This window comes from Labrus bergylta, chromosome 24, assembly GCF_963930695.1.
Source record: "Labrus bergylta chromosome 24, fLabBer1.1, whole genome shotgun sequence".
Lineage (NCBI taxonomy): Eukaryota > Metazoa > Chordata > Actinopteri > Labriformes > Labridae > Labrus > Labrus bergylta.
This window is the reverse complement of record NC_089218.1, coordinates 12,454,137-12,476,091: the sequence shown is the minus strand read 5'-3', so window position 1 is coordinate 12,476,091 and position 21,955 is coordinate 12,454,137. Positions and strand designations below refer to the sequence as shown.

Below are 21,955 nucleotides of genomic sequence, written 5' to 3'. Positions count from 1 at the left end.
TCTTGTGGTGACTTCATGAACTTTCTCTGATTTTTCTAAACAGAAATTCACGTTTTCTTGAGACTCTTCCACAGGAAATTATGGAAGTTTTATTTAATCCTTAAAATCTACCGGTGTTTTTCATTCTTCTGGGCTTAATTCAAACTCAATAATCAAAAGTATTAAACGTTTTATTTTTTACATACAATGCCAAACTCTTCTGGTGCCGTATTAAGAGTAAAATAATTACTGATGGTTTGGCTTTATACAAAACTACCACCCGTTGTATTTTTTCCCAGCAGAGCCTAAAGGCTACATGAGTGCAGGACCAGTTGTTCCTGCTGTGAGCTGCGAAGTGACAAGCCACAAGGTGTGTCTGTTGCTCACGAGTAGTCATGGCTGTAAGTACTCCTTTTTTAATTTAAGATAACAGTTTATACTTTTAAAAAAATCTTATTATCACAACTAGTTTCATATCAGGCTGTTATCCAGATTCAGCGGGACAGTAGAGGTTTAATGTGGAGGCCTGCGGTTTGGTATTAATATCCGGGCATTATTACGTCCGTTGACTGAACCACTATCATGTTTTTAAAGTTTTTTTGGGGGGCCATTTGTTTTCTGCCTTTATCAGAAAGGACAGCTGAAGAGAGACTTGAAATGTTAAGGAGGAGAGAGTAAGGGGATTAAATTCAGCAAAGGGCCGAGGTCGGACTCGAACCGACGCTCAGTGCGACGACTTCAGCCTCCGTAGGCCTACGCGACACACACCGGCTTTTTAAAATATTTTTGTAATTTAAAGTGGGACTCGTCTGTAATTACGAAACAATTTAACGTTTTTTCTTTACAAAGACTCTGTAACAGCGCTGTATCCTACACAGGGTTCATTTGAAAAAGCAGTGGAGGAGGTGAAGATCCTGAAAACAAAGCCACACTACGGAGAGATCGCAGAGATTTACGGCTTATACAAACAAGCTACCGTCGGTGACGTCAACATATGTGAGTCAAGATTTTTTAAATATTATTTTATTAATTCATTCATAAGTAAAAACTAACGTCAAGTCATCCCAGGTATGTTTACAAGACTTTCGTTAGGGTGGGGTTTAAAAAAAAAAAAAAAAAGAGGTCTGACAGGTTGTGTCATTCTGTGAAAGATGCCCGACCTGATGAGTTTCGCTGTATTTAATTGTTTACTCTTAAAAACAGGAAGTATACTGCTCGAATATTCTTTCTTTCTTTTTTTTAAATATAATTTTTTAAATTCTTAAACACAGTTTTTGATGATTATATTTCAATCCTTTAGCCTATAGGTTAATGTTCCAAAACAGCGCTTACATTTTTTTTTACTACACCGTGGTTTATGTCTCCAGTTGAACACCTGCTTATTTCTAATCAGCTGGAATCAACAATGGTGAAATTAAAATAGACTATTTTTTTTTGCTTCAGCAGCTGTTACACACTTCATTTTTGAGCTAGAGTTCCCAAACTTATACCCACATTTGTTTCATTCAAATGGAACCAATTCCAACCTGTTTGTGTTCCCCTGCATGTTTTACAACCTACCCTACTATCGGGTGAGGTTGCAGGACTTTCAGGGCAATTAGTAACAATAGAAGCCAAAACTGAGGCCACGCCATGAACAATAAATCAAAACGATGTCTGTCTCTGTGCGTGATCAAACCGCATATCCACCTTGTGTTTTCTTAATGGTTTGTATGCATATTGAATATGTTTCTACAAAGTACCTGTGCAAACAACACAAAGGTATAATTACAAAAAAGATTTTCCCTAAATTAAATGTGCAAAACTTTTATTTTCTATCTTGGTGGCCTCTGTTAGCTGTACCCTAAGGCCTGTATGACCATGCAGGATTGGTGGTTAATGGTTATGTAGGCAATCTCAGGGTTAACTCTCAGTTATTTGACAGTGGTTCACTTTGTACCCAGTTTATCAACATAATGTTTAAGACACATAGTAGAGAGTATTTGAACTAAATATCTGTTTTTAATTGTCATCCCAAGATACATTTGTCCTGTCTTGAAACCAATTTTAAAAGTTTTTAAAAGCTGAAGCACAAAGGGATGCTGTCCTTAAAATTGAGAGCATTTTAAAATGTCATACTGTATCATACTTTATGCTAGGAAATTGTTCTGAAATTATTTTTTAATTCCCAGAATAAAATGTTGTGTTTTCAAGTAGTTTGACGTTTCCTTGAAGAAAAATCATTTGTTACCTGTTGCATCGCCAGAATAACAATTTATTTTTACATCCTCAGCGCGTCCGGGGATTTTTGACTTCCCAGGACAGAAAAAGTGGGATGCATGGAATTGCAAAAAAGGTACATTTGTATATAACTCTGAAATGAATAATAAAATAAATCAGCCTGAGATCGAATAAATATAAGCATTTACATTTTGTTCAAAGGGAAAGATGTTTGTTTATATATATATATATGGCAAAAATATAAACGGTATTATCTTATGTTTGCGCTACCATATTTGTGTTAGGATATGTATCTGTGTATAGAGCTGTATCTGTATAAATCCCCTCATTGTTTCTATTTCTACAACAACAGGTCTGTCCAAAGATGAAGCCATGGCTGCATATGTTGTTTGGGTGGAGAACCTGAAGAAAAAATATGGTATATAGGGTCTATTTGTCAGAAATGCATTGTACAGTATCAATAAAGCTTTGCTATACACCATTAGTCATTTATTTCACATGCTGCTGCTTCTTTCTATCTAAAAGAGGACATTGTATACAGTCCCCTGTGGTCTAAATCAAACATCTGTTTCCAGAGGAGATTTGTGACCCAGCTCTCTCAGAACACTCCGTTTTGGTGTATGTCTCTTTAAATCCAGTGGGTGTTGGACTGCCTGTAGAGCAGGGCAGCAGTGTGACCTGTGTGTGAGGTGCAGCACTGTGGCTGATGGAGCCGCGGTGCTGCCTGCGCCGACTGGGGAGGTGTTGAGTCAACTTCCACCTCCTCCATCTGCGCTGAAACTCATGCTGCACCTGGAAAAGTACAAGTCTAGATTGCTTTTCATCTCAAATTCAGAGCCTTCATTTAAGCCTTTTGCTAACCCGTTCTTACCTCTCCATTCATGAAGCAGTAGAGCACAGCAACCACAAAACCCTTAGAGGACAAAAATAACATTTATAGGGCTTTTGCACTTGCAGAAATCTCCTGAAAAATTCCTGATATTTGCAGGAGGAGCTGTATGTGTGAACATAATCAGCCACATTTTTCACTCTTACTTTACCTGTGTGGATGACAGAGCCAGCTCCGCAAAGGTCCATATCAGAAACACTGAGCTGCTCACTTCAACAGGTAAGAAAACAAACAGGATGTAATGCAGACCAAAGAGAGCCACCAGAAAGAATGTGGACTTGATCAGCCTCCTGTAGAATAAAAAAAGCATGTATCATTTATAACTATGTCCAAAGTTAAAGGTCACGTGTCCCTTGTGTGTCAACAAACCCCCCAATTATGAAAAAAGTCCATCCTCTCTGTCTTTTCCCTGCTCCATTTTTCAGAAAATGTGTGCTCAAACAGGCCGTTTGGAGATTTTCCCTTCATGACATCACAAAGAGCAGTAGCCCCTCCCCCAGGTGGGTGACACTCCCACAGCTAGGTGTTTGCTCTGCCCTTTTGAGTCTGCCTTCTGACTTCACAGACATGTGTTGGGGAGCTTTGATACTTCTTTAAACTTGTTGAAAATGAGAACTGAACTGTACCATGGAAACATTGGATCTGTAGCTGCGGGACGGCCGACTCTACCACTGCCAAAGCCCCACAAAATCACAAATCCAAAACCAGCCCAAACTTTGCACGTTAACCGCAGTAGAACAAGAGAACACCGGTGTGATAAATACTCACTTATACTGGCTGAATTCATTCCACTGAGCATCTGGCATTCGGAGTTTGCTCATCAGTATCCTCAAAATTCCCAAGAAAAAGGCAAGATTGACCTGTAATTATGGAAAACCTCAGAACCTCGTTTATTCCTAATTTTTTTGCCAAGAGACAGGTGAAAATATTAATTTTTAAAAGTTTTATCAACAAATTTATTTGGTATTCAGATTGATCATAATTGGGCCAATGCAACCCCCTGGCCACCCTTCCAGACACACCCCTGGCAGAATAGGGTTTACCCAACCAGACTGCTTGGTGGAAACACGGCTATAGAGAACAAATCATATGACTTTTTTTTGTAGGCCAACCTGGAACTAGCATCCCCATGGGGTCTAACGAGAATTCTCCTATGGGATTTTTGCATTGGATTTTGGATCACTGCAGAAATCCCAGTGTATGCTAAGCTTTATATTTAATGGCAGACAAATTTGCGGTATCATTTCTTATCATCTAACTCTTGGCAAGAAGGTTAATAAATGTATTTTATGTTAAAAAAAAGAGCAGTTGTTTTTTTTTACAGATATTGTCAGAAGAACAGGCACCCGAAGTATCCACCAAATCCATTCATGTCTCCTAGATTCCCAACAGCTTGGGCAAAAAAAGAAGAAGAAAGAATTGAATCAGATCATCTACATAAGCTTGTAACATTAAATAAATGAGTGAAGAACCCTTACCCTTCATCTTCATAAAAGTACTTGGAACAACCCCAGGAGACGATAACAACCACAGGTAACCCTGTATCATAAAGGAGTTTTGGTTTAAAGGCCCACAGTTATTATTTACTACACTAAGTGTTGTATAAGAGTAAAAGTCTTCCTACCCCAGCTCAGAGCGATGTACCAGGCCAGGTGTTTCTTCAGGGAGAAGAAGGAGCGGCTCACCAGAGTGAAGAGAAAGTGACCCTCAGCCAGCTGCCAGCTGTAGTTTGCCAGGATGGAGTAGTTGGAAAATATCACCACGACCTTACATGCCACCTGCCAACAAAGGAATGAAGGCGACTTAATCAGGCACTCTTAAAGGAAGAATATGCTACTTTTTGATCCAGCAGATGTCACCCTTGAGCACCAGCATGAAACCAAAACAACTCCCGCTGCATTGTATCTTTAGTTAGCTCGTAGCTTCACACTGCATGTAAATTTACACAAAATGAGGTGTACAACAATCTAATAATGGGGATTCTTTACACATTCTTTACACAAACTGAAAAGATTCCCCCCATGCTGCATGGCCAATAGATCTAAGAAAGATATCGGCTGATTTATGAGTGTCCGATTTTTTTCTCCCCAATAGCGTTATCGGTATTGGCCCCAAAAATCTCATATCGGTCAGGCCCTGGTAATTTGTGAAGGAACACAGCTGATGAGGGTAAGGGCTTTTCCGCTGTTTAAAAAAAAGATGTAAATTGTGTGTATTCATGCATACCGCGTAGTCACAATGGTAGAGCTCTTCATTAGTGAATAGCAGAGAGTCCCTGATGAAGATGAAGACGGCTCTCAGGATGAAAGAGATGAACATCTGGATGTGAATGTAGTTCCTGGTACAATGAAGCTTTCTGAAGAAATATGAACATTCAAAGTTACTGAATCTGTTTTCATGGTTTTACTTTCTCAAATATCTTGGATGGTTGAAGGTGATTGAAAGGGATGATAAAATAAAAAAAACATTGCAAACCTGAACAGACAGAATATAGTGATAGCGATGGTGAGAGAGATGAGAGAGAGAGTATATCCTGCTGTGTACATGGTCTTCACGTAGGAGAAGTACAAATGATAATCTGAGGACTACAAGTGAAAGAGAACAGTTCTTAATCACCTATGAAACAGACTGATTTCACAATAGAAAGTGAAAGTATACATAGTGTATGTTACTACTACTACTACTATTACTACTGTAGCTTTCTTCTTATATTGCATTTCTGTAAATATGTTTGTTTTTAACTTTTGGCTCATCTTTGCTGATTCTACTCCTCTTTTTTAGGTACAAATGCTACAAATTACAAATGTGCAAAACATTAGCTTATACCTGCAACAAATTACCCATCACCAATTATTTAACATTTCACAAATGCCCACATGCAGTCAACCACACGTACATATTAGATACCAAGATTGTGCACTATCATGATAAAAAAAAACATTACATGTGCCGCCTTACAACCAGGGCGACTGTGGCTCAGTGGTAGAGTCGGCTGTCGCTCAACTGGAAGGTCGGGGTTCTATCCCCAGCTCCTGAAGCCACATGTGACCTTGGGCAGGACACTTAACCCTTAATCCCAAAGGTAGGGGTAGTAGGTGTGTGCTACTGGAAAATCACTATACAAGTTCAAGTCCATTTACCATAAGTCAAACCTACAGTTGGTGCTGTAGTTTTAAAATCTAGTAAAGCAGTTGTTCAGTCAAACAGCACCCATCAAAAACAAGAATCACATGAAGAGAGACACAAAGTACAATTTTCTTGTTTCTCTAGTTATGGCCATTAACGCATCATTAACACATAATGCAGTCTTTAAAATGACCACCAACCTCCCCGAGAAAGTGGAGTGTCTCATTAAAAGTGTAGTTGCAAGATTCTTCATGAGGGACCAGTGGGTCTGACCAGCCGTTGGAGGTGCAGTTGCGATGCACTTTACCTGCAAAATAGCCAAAATAAATCTGCTGTCTGTCATGGCTCCCTGATGTAAAATTGAGCCAAGGAAATGTATAGAAATGAAAATCATGATGATGTTTTTCCTGTAGATTTGCGTGTAAATCAATGTGCACAATCATTTGGATAATTTGGCTGCAAACAAATAAAAAAATATATCTTTTGGAGTGCTTTAATACAATTCTCTTCAGTTAAATGATCACATCATTTATTATCCTCACCTCTCAGGTGTCAACGTAAAGTTAACACTTCAATATATGTGTCTCTAAGTATGCAAGCAAATCACTTCCATTGCATATGATTAAAAATTGCAATGTGGTATAAGATAGGGAATGTTTAAAAAAAAAAAAAAAAAAAGCATACGTGATCCATATGTCATATCTCACCTTCTGAACTGAAAAACTCATGGTTTGGACAAGGCTGAGAGACAGTTTGTCCAAGAGAAGCAGATGGCCAGCAGTTCAGGCCATCCCACATTCCTCTACAGTGTCCACTGGTGTTGCTTTCTTGACGGGTCAGAACAGAGAATTACTCTTTTTTTATTTTTATTTTGCATGCATTTGGAGGGATTTTATAGGCCTGCAGATTTCTAGCAGTAACAATAAAAGGCTCATGTGTTCAGGGTGCATTACATATTTGTGACCACTAGATGTCACCAAAACATTTATCCACATTTTTAAAATATTCAATTAATTCAGCAGTCTCCATGCATTCACCAAAAAAGAAGAGAGAAAATAGAATATTACCCACCTGATGGACCTTCTGGTGACCGAATCAGCTCCAAATCCTTGATGCATTTCTCCTCTTCTTTCACAAGATTGACATGAGGATGACAACCTGATAATGACTTTGCCTGCAATCAAAGGAATATGGGATGACATCCTCCTCAAAAGTTTTCCATAGATTGATTCAACATGTTTTTCTTCTTACCTGGGCTAAGAGTAACACTCCAATAAGTCCAACTTTTTTCATGGTGTCAGACACGTTCCCGTTCTCCATCAGGACAGATGACTACCTCGAGGACTAAGTCCACACCAATCTGATAAGAATAAAAGACAAGCATCCTGCCATTCAGGAGATATATGACGTCTGAGAAGTCAAACATAGGCCCTCTCAGAATGCAGATAAGTATTTAAAGTAGCCTACACGGCAATCTGATAAGGTTTTTTTTTAATCTAGATAGCTATATTCAAACTAAAACTTCCTGTTAGAATTTCAAAATAAAGTATATTTTTGGCTATGCTATGTTTATTTCATGCGTGATTAAGATGAAGGTAACGGCTAGCACATGAAAATGTTTGTTGATATAATTTCTTCTTACTCAAATACGCAATGTATGTGTACAAATAAATAGACAACCTTTTTTTAAGCCTATAGAAATGTCGACGTTTAATTTGAAAGGATATTATCTAGTTCCGGGGCGTATTTGTGGTGTTTTGACGTCGTTTTCGAGGTCTGTTCTCTGCCAGCAGTTTCCCACGGCTCGTTTCGTCCCGCCCTTTAACAGCTCTGACGTCTCCATGGCAACGGCGCTGTTTGACAGCGGGGCGCTAACACAGCAACAACAGTAGAAATGACTGAACAAAATTGACGGTATATGGCTGTTTTATCTGAACGAAGTGTTCAAACATATTGCCTACATCTTATGTAAGTTCTAAAGTTCTGTTTTCTGAAAGGTTTATACAGAAGAAGTGGATAAAAACGGAATTTAAGTAGTTAGGATATATATTAAGGCTAGTTCGGTTAGCTAGTAGTTTATAGGTCCGTCTACAACCTGCTTTTATTACACACATGAGGATTTGCTAGTAGCCTAATTGTGGCCAAATTTCAATATAAACAAGGAATAAATCTTCAAAATGTCTTTCTTCATGTGCTTTTTGAAAAGGTAACTAATTATTTTAGGCTGTGACTTATATAATATATATACTCTCTGTCCTTGACTGTCCTCAAGCCCTCTTACATTACCCCCATTAGAGAGCCAGAGCTGACCCCATAGCCAGGATGGACACGGTCTTCTCTGCCCCGCAGATACTCTCCTCCAGGTCCCTCCAGAGGGTGACTCCCATGATGCCTCTGTGCCAGCTGGTGGAGGAGAGTAGGAGTACATCTAACATCCCCAATCATCTCCTGGAATCAAGTATAAGCCTGACATCTGAAACCTTCTTTAGAAGTTGCAGTTACTGTAGTTGCCTTACAAGCATTGACTAGGGGCAAAAATCTGTGTTGTCTTGTAACCATCAATGGCAAAACAATATTTTTCAAATGTGTGAAAAACTACTTACACATAAAAAACTATGCCATTTTCTATGCACAGATGCTTGTGTTTGTTTTTCCCCTTTACAGAAATCTTTGCCAAACTGAAAAGCAACAGCCTGATCCAAGCAAATCCCCCAGAGCTTCACTTCAGTGGATTTGAGCTCGGGAAGGATTACATCAAGACACTGGTGAGGAAATACTTAAGACATTTTACTTTGTTCATTTTTATTTCACTCAAACATCACTTAGCTTATTTATTGACTGTGAGTTTAAATAATATTTTGTCAGAGAATTGAACATGCAAAGGCTGTATATTGGGCTAACATGACACAGGTTTATTCCATGCAAATCTGCAGAACAAAGACTGTTAAGCCTTGCCTTGACCATAATGCAAGCACCATGCTAACAGTGCATGGTGCTTGCTGTTGCATGCAGCCTCTACAGCAGTGATCATGAACTGCCCCCCCCAAGGCTTCCAATCTGGCCCCCAGAATATCAGTCATCTCAGGTGATTCAACAGAAAACATAAGAATTCAATCCCAAGGCTGAAATACTTAAATTAGGTTAATGTGAGAGATTACATTTCCCCTCTGACACCAACTTCTACATATCAGGCTTGACAGATGTCAGGCTTATTCACAAGCAACACATTAAAAATATATAAATAAATACAAATGTAAAAAATAAAAATAAAAATAATTCCACAACGCAAACAGCACATTTTAAAGTCCGGCCCCCACAGTGTCTGTGAAGAAAAAATCTGGCCCTTATACAAATGTAGTTGATGAGTAAGAAGTGATTTGGTTGAATCTTAATCAGTGACAGCGTGATGGTTTTCCAAGTTGGAGCAATCATTTCTCATGAAGGCTGAATGTAACATGGGGGGCTATAAAGAGAGAGTACACCAAGATGCAGGCCAAGGCATCTACTGTAGGTACTGTAAGGCAAGCATATACCTGTTAATACCTGAATGTTAATTTGTTTGGGCAACAGTGCTATTTAGTTTAGTTTAATCATTTATTTGAATCAGGGACAGTGTACAAGAGATGCTTTGTACCAGATTTAGCAAACTAGCTAATTTCCATCTGTTGTCCCTGGGCAGATGATGGCATTTACTGCCACTATGCCAGCCCATCCAGTTTCCATCTAGGATGAATATGATTTAACTGAGTTTGCACTGACTTTAGATTTAAGAAGCAAGTATATAATAAAAATGTTTTTTCTCGAGTGCACAACATTGAAGGAAAATTATAATTTTCATCCATCTGTTTCCTTTTTCTCAGAAAATAATCAACATCTCATCTGAAGTGATGGATATTCATATCATTCCAACACAAACGAAGCACTTCAAAACGTCATATACAAAAAAGGTACTTTTTCCATGATAAACTGCTGACCTGAAAAATACTATTACTCCACTTGTTGTTTTAGTGCTATCACCTTTTTTTTCAGCTATTCAGCCGTGTTCTAACTGTTGTTATTATTTTTTTCAAGTATCGACTCATTCCGGGTCTCGCCTACACAGTGAAGGTCAGCTTCTGTCCTGACGAGTGGCGTTACTTCTATGACAGCGTCCGGGTTCATTGCAAGGTTTGGGTCAGACGATTTGTCCTCCTGTGTGTGTTGTGCTATAGTTCGGTTTGATAATTATAATTAGGTGTTTTAAACATTCAACTTAAGAAGCAGAAACATAATTCAAGTTGTTAGTTGTTTGTTAAAGTTGACTAGAAAGACATAGAAGTGGCCCATGTAACACATAGTCCAGAGAAAAATTCAAAATTCCTTTGTGCTTTATGTGGTATCCCAGTGAAACTGATTACGTTTATAAATTAGTAGGGCCAAACCGATATGGGATTTTTGAGGCAGATATCTTCGTAAGCTCTATGTTCAATCTGTAGAGGTAAATATAGATGTACAGATTTATTGTGTTGATCCCTCAAATGCTGCTTCATTCAACCCAAATGCATCCTTTGTCAGGGGGAAGAGAACCTGTTGATTCCAGTTCATGCCTACCCGGTCATTGATGACCTACACATCCCCCCTCATATCGACCTGTCAGCAGTACCACTTGGACAAAGGTGAGTGTGTATACCATACAGTGTGAGTGTTGGGCTCTTCATTGGGATGATTTTCTGACCTTCTGTCTTGCCTGAGGACTTTTCCTGTCAACCAATCAACCAACCATGCCTCTATTCATAAAAAAGTAATCTCATCCATTCTTGTCCACCTGTTTCTAGTGTTTCACATGCTATACCCCTGAGATGCAGTTGTCCTATTGACTTTGAGTTCCGGTTGTTTGTCATTCAACCCAGTGAGGCGTTCTCCATCAGTCCACTTACAGGTATGGACTGATTACATTTTGAACAGTATAATATTGTGATAAGAGTTCATTATAATAAGGCGCGTGGCTGCCTTGACTGATGGGTGGGCGCAGTCCAGCAGTTTGTCAGGAGGCTGAGAGGCTCCAGCTCTTAGCCTGGTTGGCTGAAAGTAAAGGTTAAGACCGCATTTCCAGCATGGCGACCCCCATCAACTGGCTCCAAAAGCCCCCTTCAGTACCCACTGGGCAGGGGTGTGTCCAGAAGGATGGATTCACCCATGAAATCTGATTGGCCCTAAATACATCCATGCCACAGGCTTTTTTCCACGTTTATTTACAGTCTATGGTTTCTAAGCATCTGAATTGGTTTTGGGGAGATACTATGTACTATGCATATAGTCAGCTATAGCTGGTGTCTAAGTCTAAGTGCAACCATTAACGTAGGTATGGATCCAATGTGTGCACACATAACTCATCCCTATTGGCTTTCCCTCGCTCTTCCAGGTGTGATACCAGCTAATGGAGAAGTGAAGATTACTGTGACCTTTAGTCCTGTCCAATACCAGACTTCTCAGGTCACTATCCAGCTGATCATCTCACAGTTCAACTCCAAACCCTACCTCTGCACCATCACCGGGAGTTCAGCCCCTCACCTATCCCCCAGGTAATTGGAGAAGTTTGGATCTTCCAGCCATTATTTGCCTTTATGTGTTTAGTGGGTGGTGATATGGTATCCTCCCCACTGAAACATTTCTCTTAAATGTAGCTTAGCTTAGTTTCTTAAAAAGTTAAGCAGTTTATTTAGTGCATAGTATCATCAGCTGGCTCAACTGATGTGTTCTCAGCTATTATGTGCAATTGAACTACCAAACTAGGTGGTTCTTTTGGTGTTAAAACTAGATTCATCTGGATTAAAAGAAAGTCATATGTCGAGTTCCTATTTGAGATTTTGTTTCCAGTCAATGTTTTATTCTGCTCCCATGAGAAAAGTGGATGCTATCCATCACACGTTGGTATCCATCCAGTGACGGTCTTGGCGTTATCTCGGGCCAGGAGTTAATCATTCATGAAAATAGCTTGGTAGCTGCTTTATCAACATGGATATGCCTCCCAATAGACAGTAAGCATATAAAACATTCTCACTCAAGATGACATTCAGTGAGAGATTAAGAGATGCATGCTGGAGTTGATGGGTTTTTTTTCAACTTGAAACCACTTCCTGGCCCTTCTTTTCTGCATGCCATAGACAATTTAAAAGATGAATTTTGTTCTATTGCAAACCTACCTGTGTTATTTTTCCTCGTGGTTTCTTGTTTTTCCTCCTTTAAGTAATTTTTTGTTTGCCTTTTTGTTCAAATAAATAATTTGTTTTCTTATCTGCAATTGGGTTCTAGTTCCTTATTTTCCTTTCTATTGTGTCTGTCCATGATCCACAGGATGGCTTGAGCACGTCTGGCACCTGCCACTCAAAACTCACTCTCTTGCTACAAATGTTAACCAACTGCAACATTTAACAGTTAATAAAAGGTAGTTACCATCACTAATAGATTATAAATAGACCTATGAAGATACTTTATAATTCACATGCAACAAGCAACATTGATTTTCACCTAAACAAAGGGTTTTCAAGAGATCTGGAAAAGTGGGCGTGGCCGTTTCTCTGCCAAGGAGTGGTTTTGGTGCAAAATAAATGCTTGTAATGGATTCAGCATCCCAAATAACCCCTAATTTGACCCTAAATATGCTATTTAAGGCACGTAAAAAAAAATCAAAAATTTCAAATTTTCAACCGATAGGATTCCAGGTACCCGAAGTTTCAGCAGCTCTCACAGATTTTCCTACAGGAGTTGAATTTAAATCTTTTTATATGTGTAACTAGACACCTTTAGAAACACATTGGTGTAGAAATTGGTTGGTAAGGAATTTATTCCCAGATTTTCACAATATTCCCTTACTATGGCAAATGCATATAATAATAATTCAATTTGTGTTGACTTTGCAATCTAAAATGAATTGCAGTATTGTCAGCCAGGCATTTCTGTGTTTTACTCTGATACATCTGTTATTAAGGTTTGAGCACATTTCATCATCATCATCATCATTTTCCCTTTTTTTGTACATTTTATTTGACAGTGAGCTTGGAGGAACGCCAGGTCATGGAGATGCAGTGCCTGCAGCAACTGAACTGCCGTTGCCTGCAACCCAAGGGCCTCGATGTAAAATCAAATACAGGCCCAACAAGAAGGGGGAAAAAGAAAAGGTAGACTTTCAACTTCAACAGACGTGTATGTGTTTCTGTCACAATTCAATTCAAAAGCTTACATGATCTGAGTAAACGTCAACTGAGCTATCTGGAAATTTTTCTTTAAAGTGAAATGAGCCATTCAAAGGCGCAGAGGTGTCGTTCTTTTACATCACTGACTACAGGAAGACGATGTTGGGGCTTAGCTAAATTGCACCTAAAGCGATCAAAAAGAAAAACTGAATAAGACAAGAGAAAAAATGAATCTCGTTGTTTTCAACAGTTTTCCTTTTTTTTTACCCACTTGAAGAAGCTGAACAGTCTGGCTTGTGTTCATCCTGAGGTAAAGCCTCCAGTAGATGTGTGTACCCATGCAGGAGTGGCAAAAATGCTGATAAAAGACATCACCAGTTCTAAAGACCTGAGGGGAGGTAAATGACACCACTTCACTTTCTTTTTTACTTTATTGACATGCATGTCCCTTTAATTAAACCGTAGCAGTATCTTATTAATGAGAGTGATGTCATATTTTCATTTTGCTCTTTTTTTTTCCAACTTTTGGCCATCGAGTTTAAATGCATTTTAGGCACAAATGAAAAAGTCTGTTTCATGCGTGTTCCCCTCTTCACACCAGCAGTAATCTGTGGCAGTATGGATGGTCTGCAAAACAGGAAGATGAAGGAGACCCTCTTCAGAAAGAAGGTGGAACATAATGTGAAGGAGCTGCAAGCTAACCAAACCAAATGGTGGGTCACATTTTGCACATTTCTTTCTTGTTGTTGTGTGTTTGGAGCTTCCTTTGAAAATCATACACTGAATTTCAGAAGTGCAGGGACAATGTGAAGATGTCAGTGATATGAGGAGAATAAAAGACGGGTATGAGGATAATGAAAAATAAATAAACTAAGAACTGAAATGGAGCCTCTGTGTAATGATGGGCACATGAAGCCTCATGAAGCATTGGGGCTTTTTTTTTTTGTGCTAAAAATATTTGAAGCTTTTTGGGTTTCATTCTCAGGGGAAACAGTGACACCTAGTGGCGTCCTGAAATTAGAGCAACCAAACACCTCACTGATTCAATCTGAATTTTTTGAGCTTGTCTCTATTGTTAAATACATTTAATGTGTATTTCAGGAATTAAAAGAATTTAAAAATAGGTGTATTTTTTTTTCTTTCAGGCAAGTCCGTCTGGGTGACGACCCGGTGTCAGAGGACAAAAGGAGGCAGATAGCAGAGGAAAAAGAGATTGTACTATGCATGGTACGAAGTAAATGCATGGTACGAAAAGCCAATTATTATTCACACAACGAGTTATGTCACTGAGCGATTTTCAGGTTGCACACTGAGTCCCCAGCTGCTTTAAGAAGCTGCATTTTCAACAGCATGCAAACACACCTATTGTAAGCAAAATTTAAAGTTCAGGGTACTGCTCAAGCACCAAAACTTTTAGCTCATGGTCCTTTTCATTTCCAGTCAATGTGAAGGTAAATGAAATGTAACTATAACTGTCCTTTCAACCTTTTCAAGGCCTCTGAGGGAGCCCCGTCTTTGCACTCTTTTCAGCAGAGACAACGAGCCTTCACAGTGTTTCAGCAGGCAGCACGCAAGGTAAACACATCCAGATACATTAAAGTCCACTGAGATGTACAATGAACAAATTCACACATGCATTGATGAACAAATATTTTTTATGAATAAATTAACTCTTCTCTCCCTTCCAGGTGGTGATCAGATGTCGGATGAACTGTCGGCTGACCAGTTTGAAGAAACTCTCAGACGGTCTAAAGAGCCCGCCTTCAGCAAAGAAAACTTTTGACAATCCTGTGACCTCCTCATTCAGAAGTAATTGCATTGTGCCGTGTGTCATGTCAGTGAAGCACTCATCATTTAATTAGTTCCTAGAGATAACTTTGGAGCGAGATCTCCTCTTGTCATCAGCCGTTTTCATTCATCCCATGTCACCACTGTAATGCCTCTGGTGATCACTTCTTCTCCCATTACATGACAGTAAATATCACTCTCCAAAACAGCACTTAATGATATTCTTAGAACATTCATGCATCCTTAAGGGAAAGGGCTAAGTGTGCATTTAGTCATTCATTGAGTCTAAACACAATCTGTACAAATGAAGTTTCATGTTTTTTATTTTGTCACAGATTTTTCAGTTTGGGAGACGACTTGCGATCAGAGAGTCTCGCCAGCCAGAGTCTTCCCGTTTTCTTTCCCCAATTTTTGTAAAGAAGATGATCCGCTGGTAAGTACTGTATAACTGACACCAACCTGGAATGATTAAAGCATGCATACTCGACAAATGCTGTGTTAAAATGATGTCACTTGCAGCCTCTTCTTTGCATGTAAACCGAATTTCTTTGCATCATAGTCTATCTATTGAAAATACTGTTTGATGCAACGGTGGAATAACTAATAATGCCATTTGTCCCCTTCATGATTCTAGGTTCACATGAGTTTGGACACACTGCCTGTGGAAACCACTGATATGAATGTGACAACACAACCTTTCTTCAACCTTCAAGTAGGTCCTTATCGTAGCAACATATAAATCAGCAGATAGGTCACTGAGCAGCAATGATGGAAAGTTATAGAGTACATTTGTAAAACCATGAAGACTGGAACATTCTTGTTTTTCATTTTTCAGCCACATTTTTCAATTTGTATTTTTCCAGATTAAGCTTTTATGTGAAACATATGTTGAACTGACGAAAATACACAATACTCAAATTGTCACATATGTAAGCAACACGTTTGGATTGGAGGTCCAAACCTTTTTTGCTTGTGACCTTAAACAAATAGAAGTTAGTAGTTGGCAATTTTCAAGTCAGGCTGTATTAGCCGTCTCTATTATCTGTGTTTATATTCTGTTGATTTTAAAAGTTAAAGGACCAGTATGTAAGATATCTACTGAATTAAATGATAAAGTGACCTTACTATATGATCACACATTAAGGAAACATGCTATGTTGAAGTGCTGGCTTCTCTGACAACAGTGTAGGAGCCAGTATGTCCTTCTACGTTTATTTTTGTTTTCACCAGAGAATAATTGGTTTTAAGGCGCCCCCACACAGCCGTTTTTTGGCACCCCTCGGTTTGCCTGGCAAATGGCAAACCATCAGGTGTTGCAGCGATGGCTATAACTGATTCAACCCATCCTAAAAGGCCTCTGCATGTTTCTAATAAGCTCCACGAGCAGAAACGTGCTCAAACTAAGATCAATATTGGAGATGCTTTTGAAAAATGAAGAGAGGTTAGAACACAGAAAGGTTTACAGAGCAGGCTAAACACTGAAGCTACAGTGTCCACTACATGGCAACCTGCGTGCTCTCTGGGGAGGACAGGGCAGGGGGAGACGGCCATGTCCAATACTTTGAAATTGGACTGCAGTACCAATTTTAAACACTAGGTGTCAGTTACATATTGCTCCTTTAAATATGTTGGTGTTTTTTTTTTTTTTTACCCTAGGCACCTCAGCACCACAGGCTGATGGGCTACCACCCTGTGTCCGCGTTGGAGGCATTTCACTCTTATATCCCAACTATTCTGGACAGACAACTTCGCACTGGAGCTCTGGTAACTTTGAAAGAAACAACAAATATAAGAGAATAATATTTATTCATTTATCTTCAGTCAGTCATTCAATCACATCTTCATTATTGTTTTTGTTTTTTTTTCCTCCCTGTGTTTTCACGTTTTTAGAATGAGTTTGTGCCCGATAACAATCAAGCAGAGCATCAACAGCGGGATGAACAGAAAGAGGAGGACGTGGTGTCATGGGAGGATTACAGACTCTCCTTTAGTGCCCCAGAAGCTCTACTCACACCTTTTCCAGCAAATCCACTCAGAATTTTTGTAAGGCTCCCTATTTATCTGATGACTCTGAAAAAATGATTAATGATTAATGAAGGTATCCAAGCAGTGTGTTTATATCACTTTTTGTTCTATGCCTAAGAATCCAGCTCCAGGCCTGCAGAGTTACAAAACGACCCCTAAATACCTCGAGAGTGATCTTAATTTCCATCTCTGCCCTGTGCCCAGGTAACAACAACCCATTGTAATTGAACTGTTTATTACCATCCAGAAATAAAATCCAGCACTTAGATCAAGAACGTATCAAAGGAAGGAAGTTGATTGTTTCAGACTCACTCTGACATTTGTTAACTTTTTTAACTGACCAAACCCAGATAAACGAGTGAAAGGGCTTTGTCTTAGCAGGTATACGATCCCTGAGAGCAAAACATGTGACATCAGGACTCAAACCTCACACGCTCCCAAGACGCTTCCGGATCGGCAGGTAATCTGTTATATATCTGCAAAAACACAATAAGCTGAATCAGCTGTCCTCTCCTCAGGATCACTATCCAGGATTTCTCTTCCATCTTAATCCCGACAAAACGGAAATACTTTTCATTTGGCCATAAATGTCAACACTAAAGTTGATGAGTTTTAAACCAAATTCAAATCTACCGCTTAGAATCTGTGTATCTGTGTACCTGTTTCCTGCAGCTAAGAACCATTGCAAAGATCAAACCAAAAGTGTCCCATAAAGGACTCAGAACAGACTGTTTGTCTGTACCTTTAAATATGTAAATGAGCTGTGTCTGACCACACCCCCTTTCTGGAAGGGCTTTGGGTGTACTCATCTTTCTCGCGCCATGTCCTATTGTTTACGGTGAGAAAGCAGACTCAGAGGGCAGAACAAACACCTAGCTGTGGGAGTGTCACCCACCTGGGGGAGGGGTTACTGCCCTTTGTGATGTCATAAAGGGAAAATCTCCAAACGGCCTGTTTGAGCACACATTTTCTGAAAAGTGGAGCAGGTGAAAGACGGAGAGGATGGACTTTTCTCATTGGGGGTTTGTAAACAGACTAGAGACACATATTAGAGTTAGAGAAACATAGTGAAGTGGATTTTACATAATATGTGACCTTAAATGCTTCACTTTCCTCAGCTTTTGACTTTCTTTGTATTGATTGTGTCCTTCATTCTGGACCTGAACCAAGTTTTATAGTACCATCTCAATTTTTGTTTAATACCACCTTGAAGTCTGGAAAACTGTGCTGTGAAACTAGCTCCATCTGTTGATGCAGATATATGACTCCTCCTTTCTTTACCAACAACAGGAAGTGAGTCGAGGGCTCGGGAAAATGAACGGTTTTCCTCCGCTTTCCTCGAACTGTTTGTCCTATCAACCTGGTCTCACACGCAGGTAAACGAGAACTCAACAATGATCAGTGATCTCTTTATCACACGGAAAATTCCACTCAGGTGTCAGAAAACAAATACTTGTAAATATATATTTGTTTGTACAGTGTAGTTTATCTGACATGATAGAAATCTAAAGCCGCACAGTTACAAATTAAGTAAAATTCCCCAAAGGAATTGCTTCTTATTTAGTTGATGTAACAGTAATTCTGAGACTATGCAACACCATCTTCTCACCCTGCTGTCTACTTCTCCTCAGCTTCCCTCTGTTACTTCAGGCTCAGTCTTATATACATGTTGGTTCTGTTTCACTTGTTACTTTGGAAATCTCTCAATTTTGTCTCCTATGTTTCCTCCAAAGAAAAACCCTGTGGCTAGTGGATGAATGTTTTACTCCTTTTCAAACTGTTTCAAACCACACAGTTTTCCTACACAGGTCTTCAGACTACAGTGAAGAGACACTCCTCACAGATCCACCTGCTCCTTTAACTGGCCCTCCTGTTGATCTCTCTCAACTAATGGACCAACCGTGAGCACATTCAAGATGTCTTCTTTTTAAATGAATTTAGATTTGTATCTGATTTCATGCTCATATTATGTGTGTTTGTGTGTAGGTATAAATGCTCCAGAGTCCAACTGTCACCAAAGATAATCAGAGCCGAGTTCTTGACATGGAAAGCTCTAGTTAACACAAACCTTACTAGAGGCATGACTGGCAGGTATGCATGACACACACACACACACACACACACACACAAAGGAGTATGGTGCTGCTTTAATGTTAGCAGATACACCATTTATTAGCTCCTGTTTGCACATAAGCATATTACACAAATACAGATAACTAACTATAACTAATGCATGGTGAAGACAAAATGAAATAACACATTGCTTACACTCTAAAACAAGGGGGCATAAAGGGGAACGCTTTCTGGGGGCCAGCAGCATGGAGGGGCAAATGAAGGTTGTGCAAAGACATGGTCCATCCTTAATTTCAACAATCAAACCACATGTTGTTTTAAAGCTACAGTAACGCATTAATTATGAAAGCAACAAAAGGGAACATTGTTGCCTGTTCCAAAATATAAACCCCCTCTTTTTTAAGGTGCTATTGGAGCTTTTTTTTCCTGTAATGTTCATATTATTTATAGACCCATTAAACTCATCATAGTCAAACTGTGTATAGCCATGCCAGGACCTTTAACAAGCTTTGTTTTAGTAAGCTCCAAAAGCTGATCAGGGCTCCGGCTAAGGAGCAGAGAGGTTAGCCAGAAGGCTGGTTAAGAATTGTTAAAATGAAATCTAAGCAGGGCCCATTAACTGAGCCTTTCAGGGACCCAGACATCTGTACGGGCAGGCTTGCTCTGACGTCATGTCATTGACTATACAAAAGTCCATTGCTCTTTTGTAAACATTTAATTTTGAGTCATCCTAGAAAACAAAAGCATTTGTTAATAGGACTGTGTGTATAATCACATTCTTAAATTAGATTCTTCACATGCTTAAATTAAAAGGGTTGGGTGTGTGTTATTTGTTGAAACAGGGCTTTTTGTTTATTAATTAGCTCCTCCATTTTTCCAATGATATTAACTTGTTCTGTTACAGGCACACTGGGGAGCTTCAGATGGAGGCGTCGGAGTTTAACACGATTGGAAGAAGAGTGATGACCAGGCTGAAGCAACTTGAAGCCACTGACTCAAAGTTAGCTTTTTCCATCCAATGAATAAAATACAAGGTCTTATATTTATGTGGTTTTTTAATACAGCTGTGTTGGTCAAGATTTGTGTTTGGTTGATTATTTCTTTGTTGTAACAATGCTTCTTGGCAATTAATCCTATACTGTTGGAAAGCCTGTTTGTTTCCCTTTTAAATGGTGCCACATTTTTAAGGAACATGCATTTCTAAGATGAGCAGCAGAGTTGAGTATGTGGGTTTCGCCCATTTAAAAAGGGTAATAAACAGGCTTTCCAACAATATATATATAGGGAGATGATTCTACGGCTGAGTCAGCAACAGCAGATAACCTTCAACTACCAACGTCATGTTTAATTGAAACCTGTGGACCAATCATCATCAGTCTTTAATTAAGCTCTGATCACAGACACAGCTTGTTAAAGGTGAACCTACCTGTACCTCCTGTTCAGTCCTGACAGATCAGCGTGCTGAGGACAGATTTTAGAATCAGAAGGTCTAGGGTTTGAAATCCCGCTTGAGCTACTATCTGCAGGTCTGGTCCATAAAGGTGTCACCAGTCCATACTGGTCCATAGAAACCTGAACCACATTGAGCATGCTCACAGGTCTTTAATATCAGGTGTTATGAAACCATTGATTGATGATATTTGTGCAGTTCAGTCAGTGTGCAGTAGTGTTTCTGCAACTTTCAGACAATCAAACAACAAGTTATCCAATGGTGTCTAGGACCTTCTGTTGTTGTTGCCGTGGTAACAAACAGGTATGGATCTCATTCGATTTATAATCCAGGGATCATTGCAGCTGTGATTTAGACTAAACTAAATGATTTCAGAGAAATCCACCTTGAACCTGTTTCAGAAGCGCTCCTCTAAACGTAAACAAACCATCAGACCCCCCCACCCTCTCTGAGTTAGTTTAAAGATGAATCAAACCAACACACAACGTTTTTTTAATCTTAAATAGTCAAATAATATTCTGTAATGTGACCTCTTCTCCACCAGATGGAGCTGTCGCTTCATGCACGCAGAGCACACACTCAATGACATCACAGGAGTGTGTGTGTGTGTGTCACTATGAACAGGTGTGAAGTGAGAAACTGTAGTAGGCCACACACACACACACACATTATAAATATAACGCATAGCCCTTTGACCCTGAAGTGTCCCCCCCAAAGTGGTGACCTTTGACCTGCCTAGTGGCTCAGTGTAAACACACAGCATGACGCTCCACACACATACACACAAGTAGAATTAGGGGGTGTAGCCTAAAGCGATGCTGACATCACTGAGACTATGTCCATGTTTCATACACACTGTGGTTGTGTGTGACTTTCTAATCAGCTGTTTTATGGTTAAATATGTCTGAAGGTCGTCGCTAACTCTGTTTCTGATTGGTTGGAGTTTATTCTGTTTGATCCTCCAGAGTGCGTCACCTCATATCCCAGCATGCTGTGATCCCAGCATGATGTTTGTTACCACGGCAACAAGTAAAGAAGACCTAATATTGGGTCAAATATTAATTTGAGTTAAGAAAAGTTGCAGACAAACTCACTGCACACTAAGTTGCTCAAATATGTTGACAACTTTAGTGAAAGAGGGAGGAGCTGGAGAGGCCAGTTGCACAAATATGGCTTTTACTAAAGTTGTCAACTTATTAGTTCAACTGTAGCTCCTCATTCTTTTAGGCTACC

At 39.4% G+C, this 21,955-nt stretch overlaps 3 protein-coding genes across 9 annotated transcripts; 2 read left to right on the top strand and 1 right to left on the bottom strand.

Moving 5' to 3' along the window:
- Nucleotides 1-226: 226 nt before the first annotated feature.
- On the top strand, nt 227-2,677 carry LOC136178160 (acyl-CoA-binding protein-like). The gene is made up of 4 exons (XM_065952013.1): nt 227-380; nt 858-975; nt 2,252-2,314; nt 2,552-2,677. Exons 1-4 carry the CDS (start codon nt 375-377, stop codon nt 2,623-2,625), a joined length of 261 nt encoding a protein of 86 aa, XP_065808085.1. The 5' UTR covers nt 227-374; the 3' UTR covers nt 2,626-2,677.
- LOC109997310 (secretin receptor) lies at nt 2,218-7,666 on the bottom strand. 2 transcript variants are annotated; one of them, XM_020651735.3, is made up of 13 exons: nt 7,466-7,666; nt 7,286-7,388; nt 6,922-7,041; nt 6,415-6,521; nt 5,564-5,673; nt 5,315-5,444; nt 4,713-4,866; nt 4,567-4,627; nt 4,411-4,480; nt 3,857-3,948; nt 3,240-3,378; nt 3,071-3,112; nt 2,218-2,991 (listed from the first exon to the last, which is right to left on the bottom strand). In XM_020651735.3, exons 1-13 carry the CDS (start codon nt 7,532-7,534, stop codon nt 2,752-2,754), a joined length of 1,437 nt encoding a protein of 478 aa, XP_020507391.2. In that variant the 5' UTR covers nt 7,535-7,666; the 3' UTR covers nt 2,218-2,751. The 2 variants fall into 2 exon arrangements, with proteins under 2 accessions (XP_020507391.2, XP_065808084.1); XM_065952012.1 differs by having other exon boundaries at nt 6,922-7,037; nt 7,466-7,622.
- Nucleotides 7,667-8,015: 349 nt separating this feature from the next.
- LOC109997315 (cilia- and flagella-associated protein 221) lies at nt 8,016-20,344 on the top strand. Of its 6 annotated transcripts, none has more exons than XM_065952255.1 (24): nt 8,016-8,128; nt 8,510-8,672; nt 8,879-8,979; nt 10,075-10,161; nt 10,286-10,381; nt 10,769-10,869; nt 11,029-11,132; nt 11,616-11,775; nt 13,245-13,371; nt 13,664-13,784; nt 13,988-14,099; nt 14,532-14,631; nt 14,881-14,961; nt 15,075-15,195; nt 15,510-15,607; nt 15,809-15,886; nt 16,831-16,938; nt 17,065-17,217; nt 17,318-17,403; nt 17,578-17,659; nt 18,490-18,575; nt 19,008-19,100; nt 19,186-19,290; nt 20,177-20,344. In XM_065952255.1, exons 2-24 carry the CDS (start codon nt 8,537-8,539, stop codon nt 20,292-20,294), a joined length of 2,454 nt encoding a protein of 817 aa, XP_065808327.1. In that variant the 5' UTR covers nt 8,016-8,128; nt 8,510-8,536; the 3' UTR covers nt 20,295-20,344. The 6 variants fall into 6 exon arrangements, with proteins under 6 accessions (XP_065808327.1, XP_029136571.2, XP_029136572.2 ...); XM_029280738.2 differs by having other exon boundaries at nt 8,056-8,182; nt 13,991-14,099; XM_029280739.2 differs by having other exon boundaries at nt 8,056-8,182; nt 14,532-14,613.
- The last annotated feature ends 1,611 nt before the right edge of the window (nt 20,345-21,955 follow it).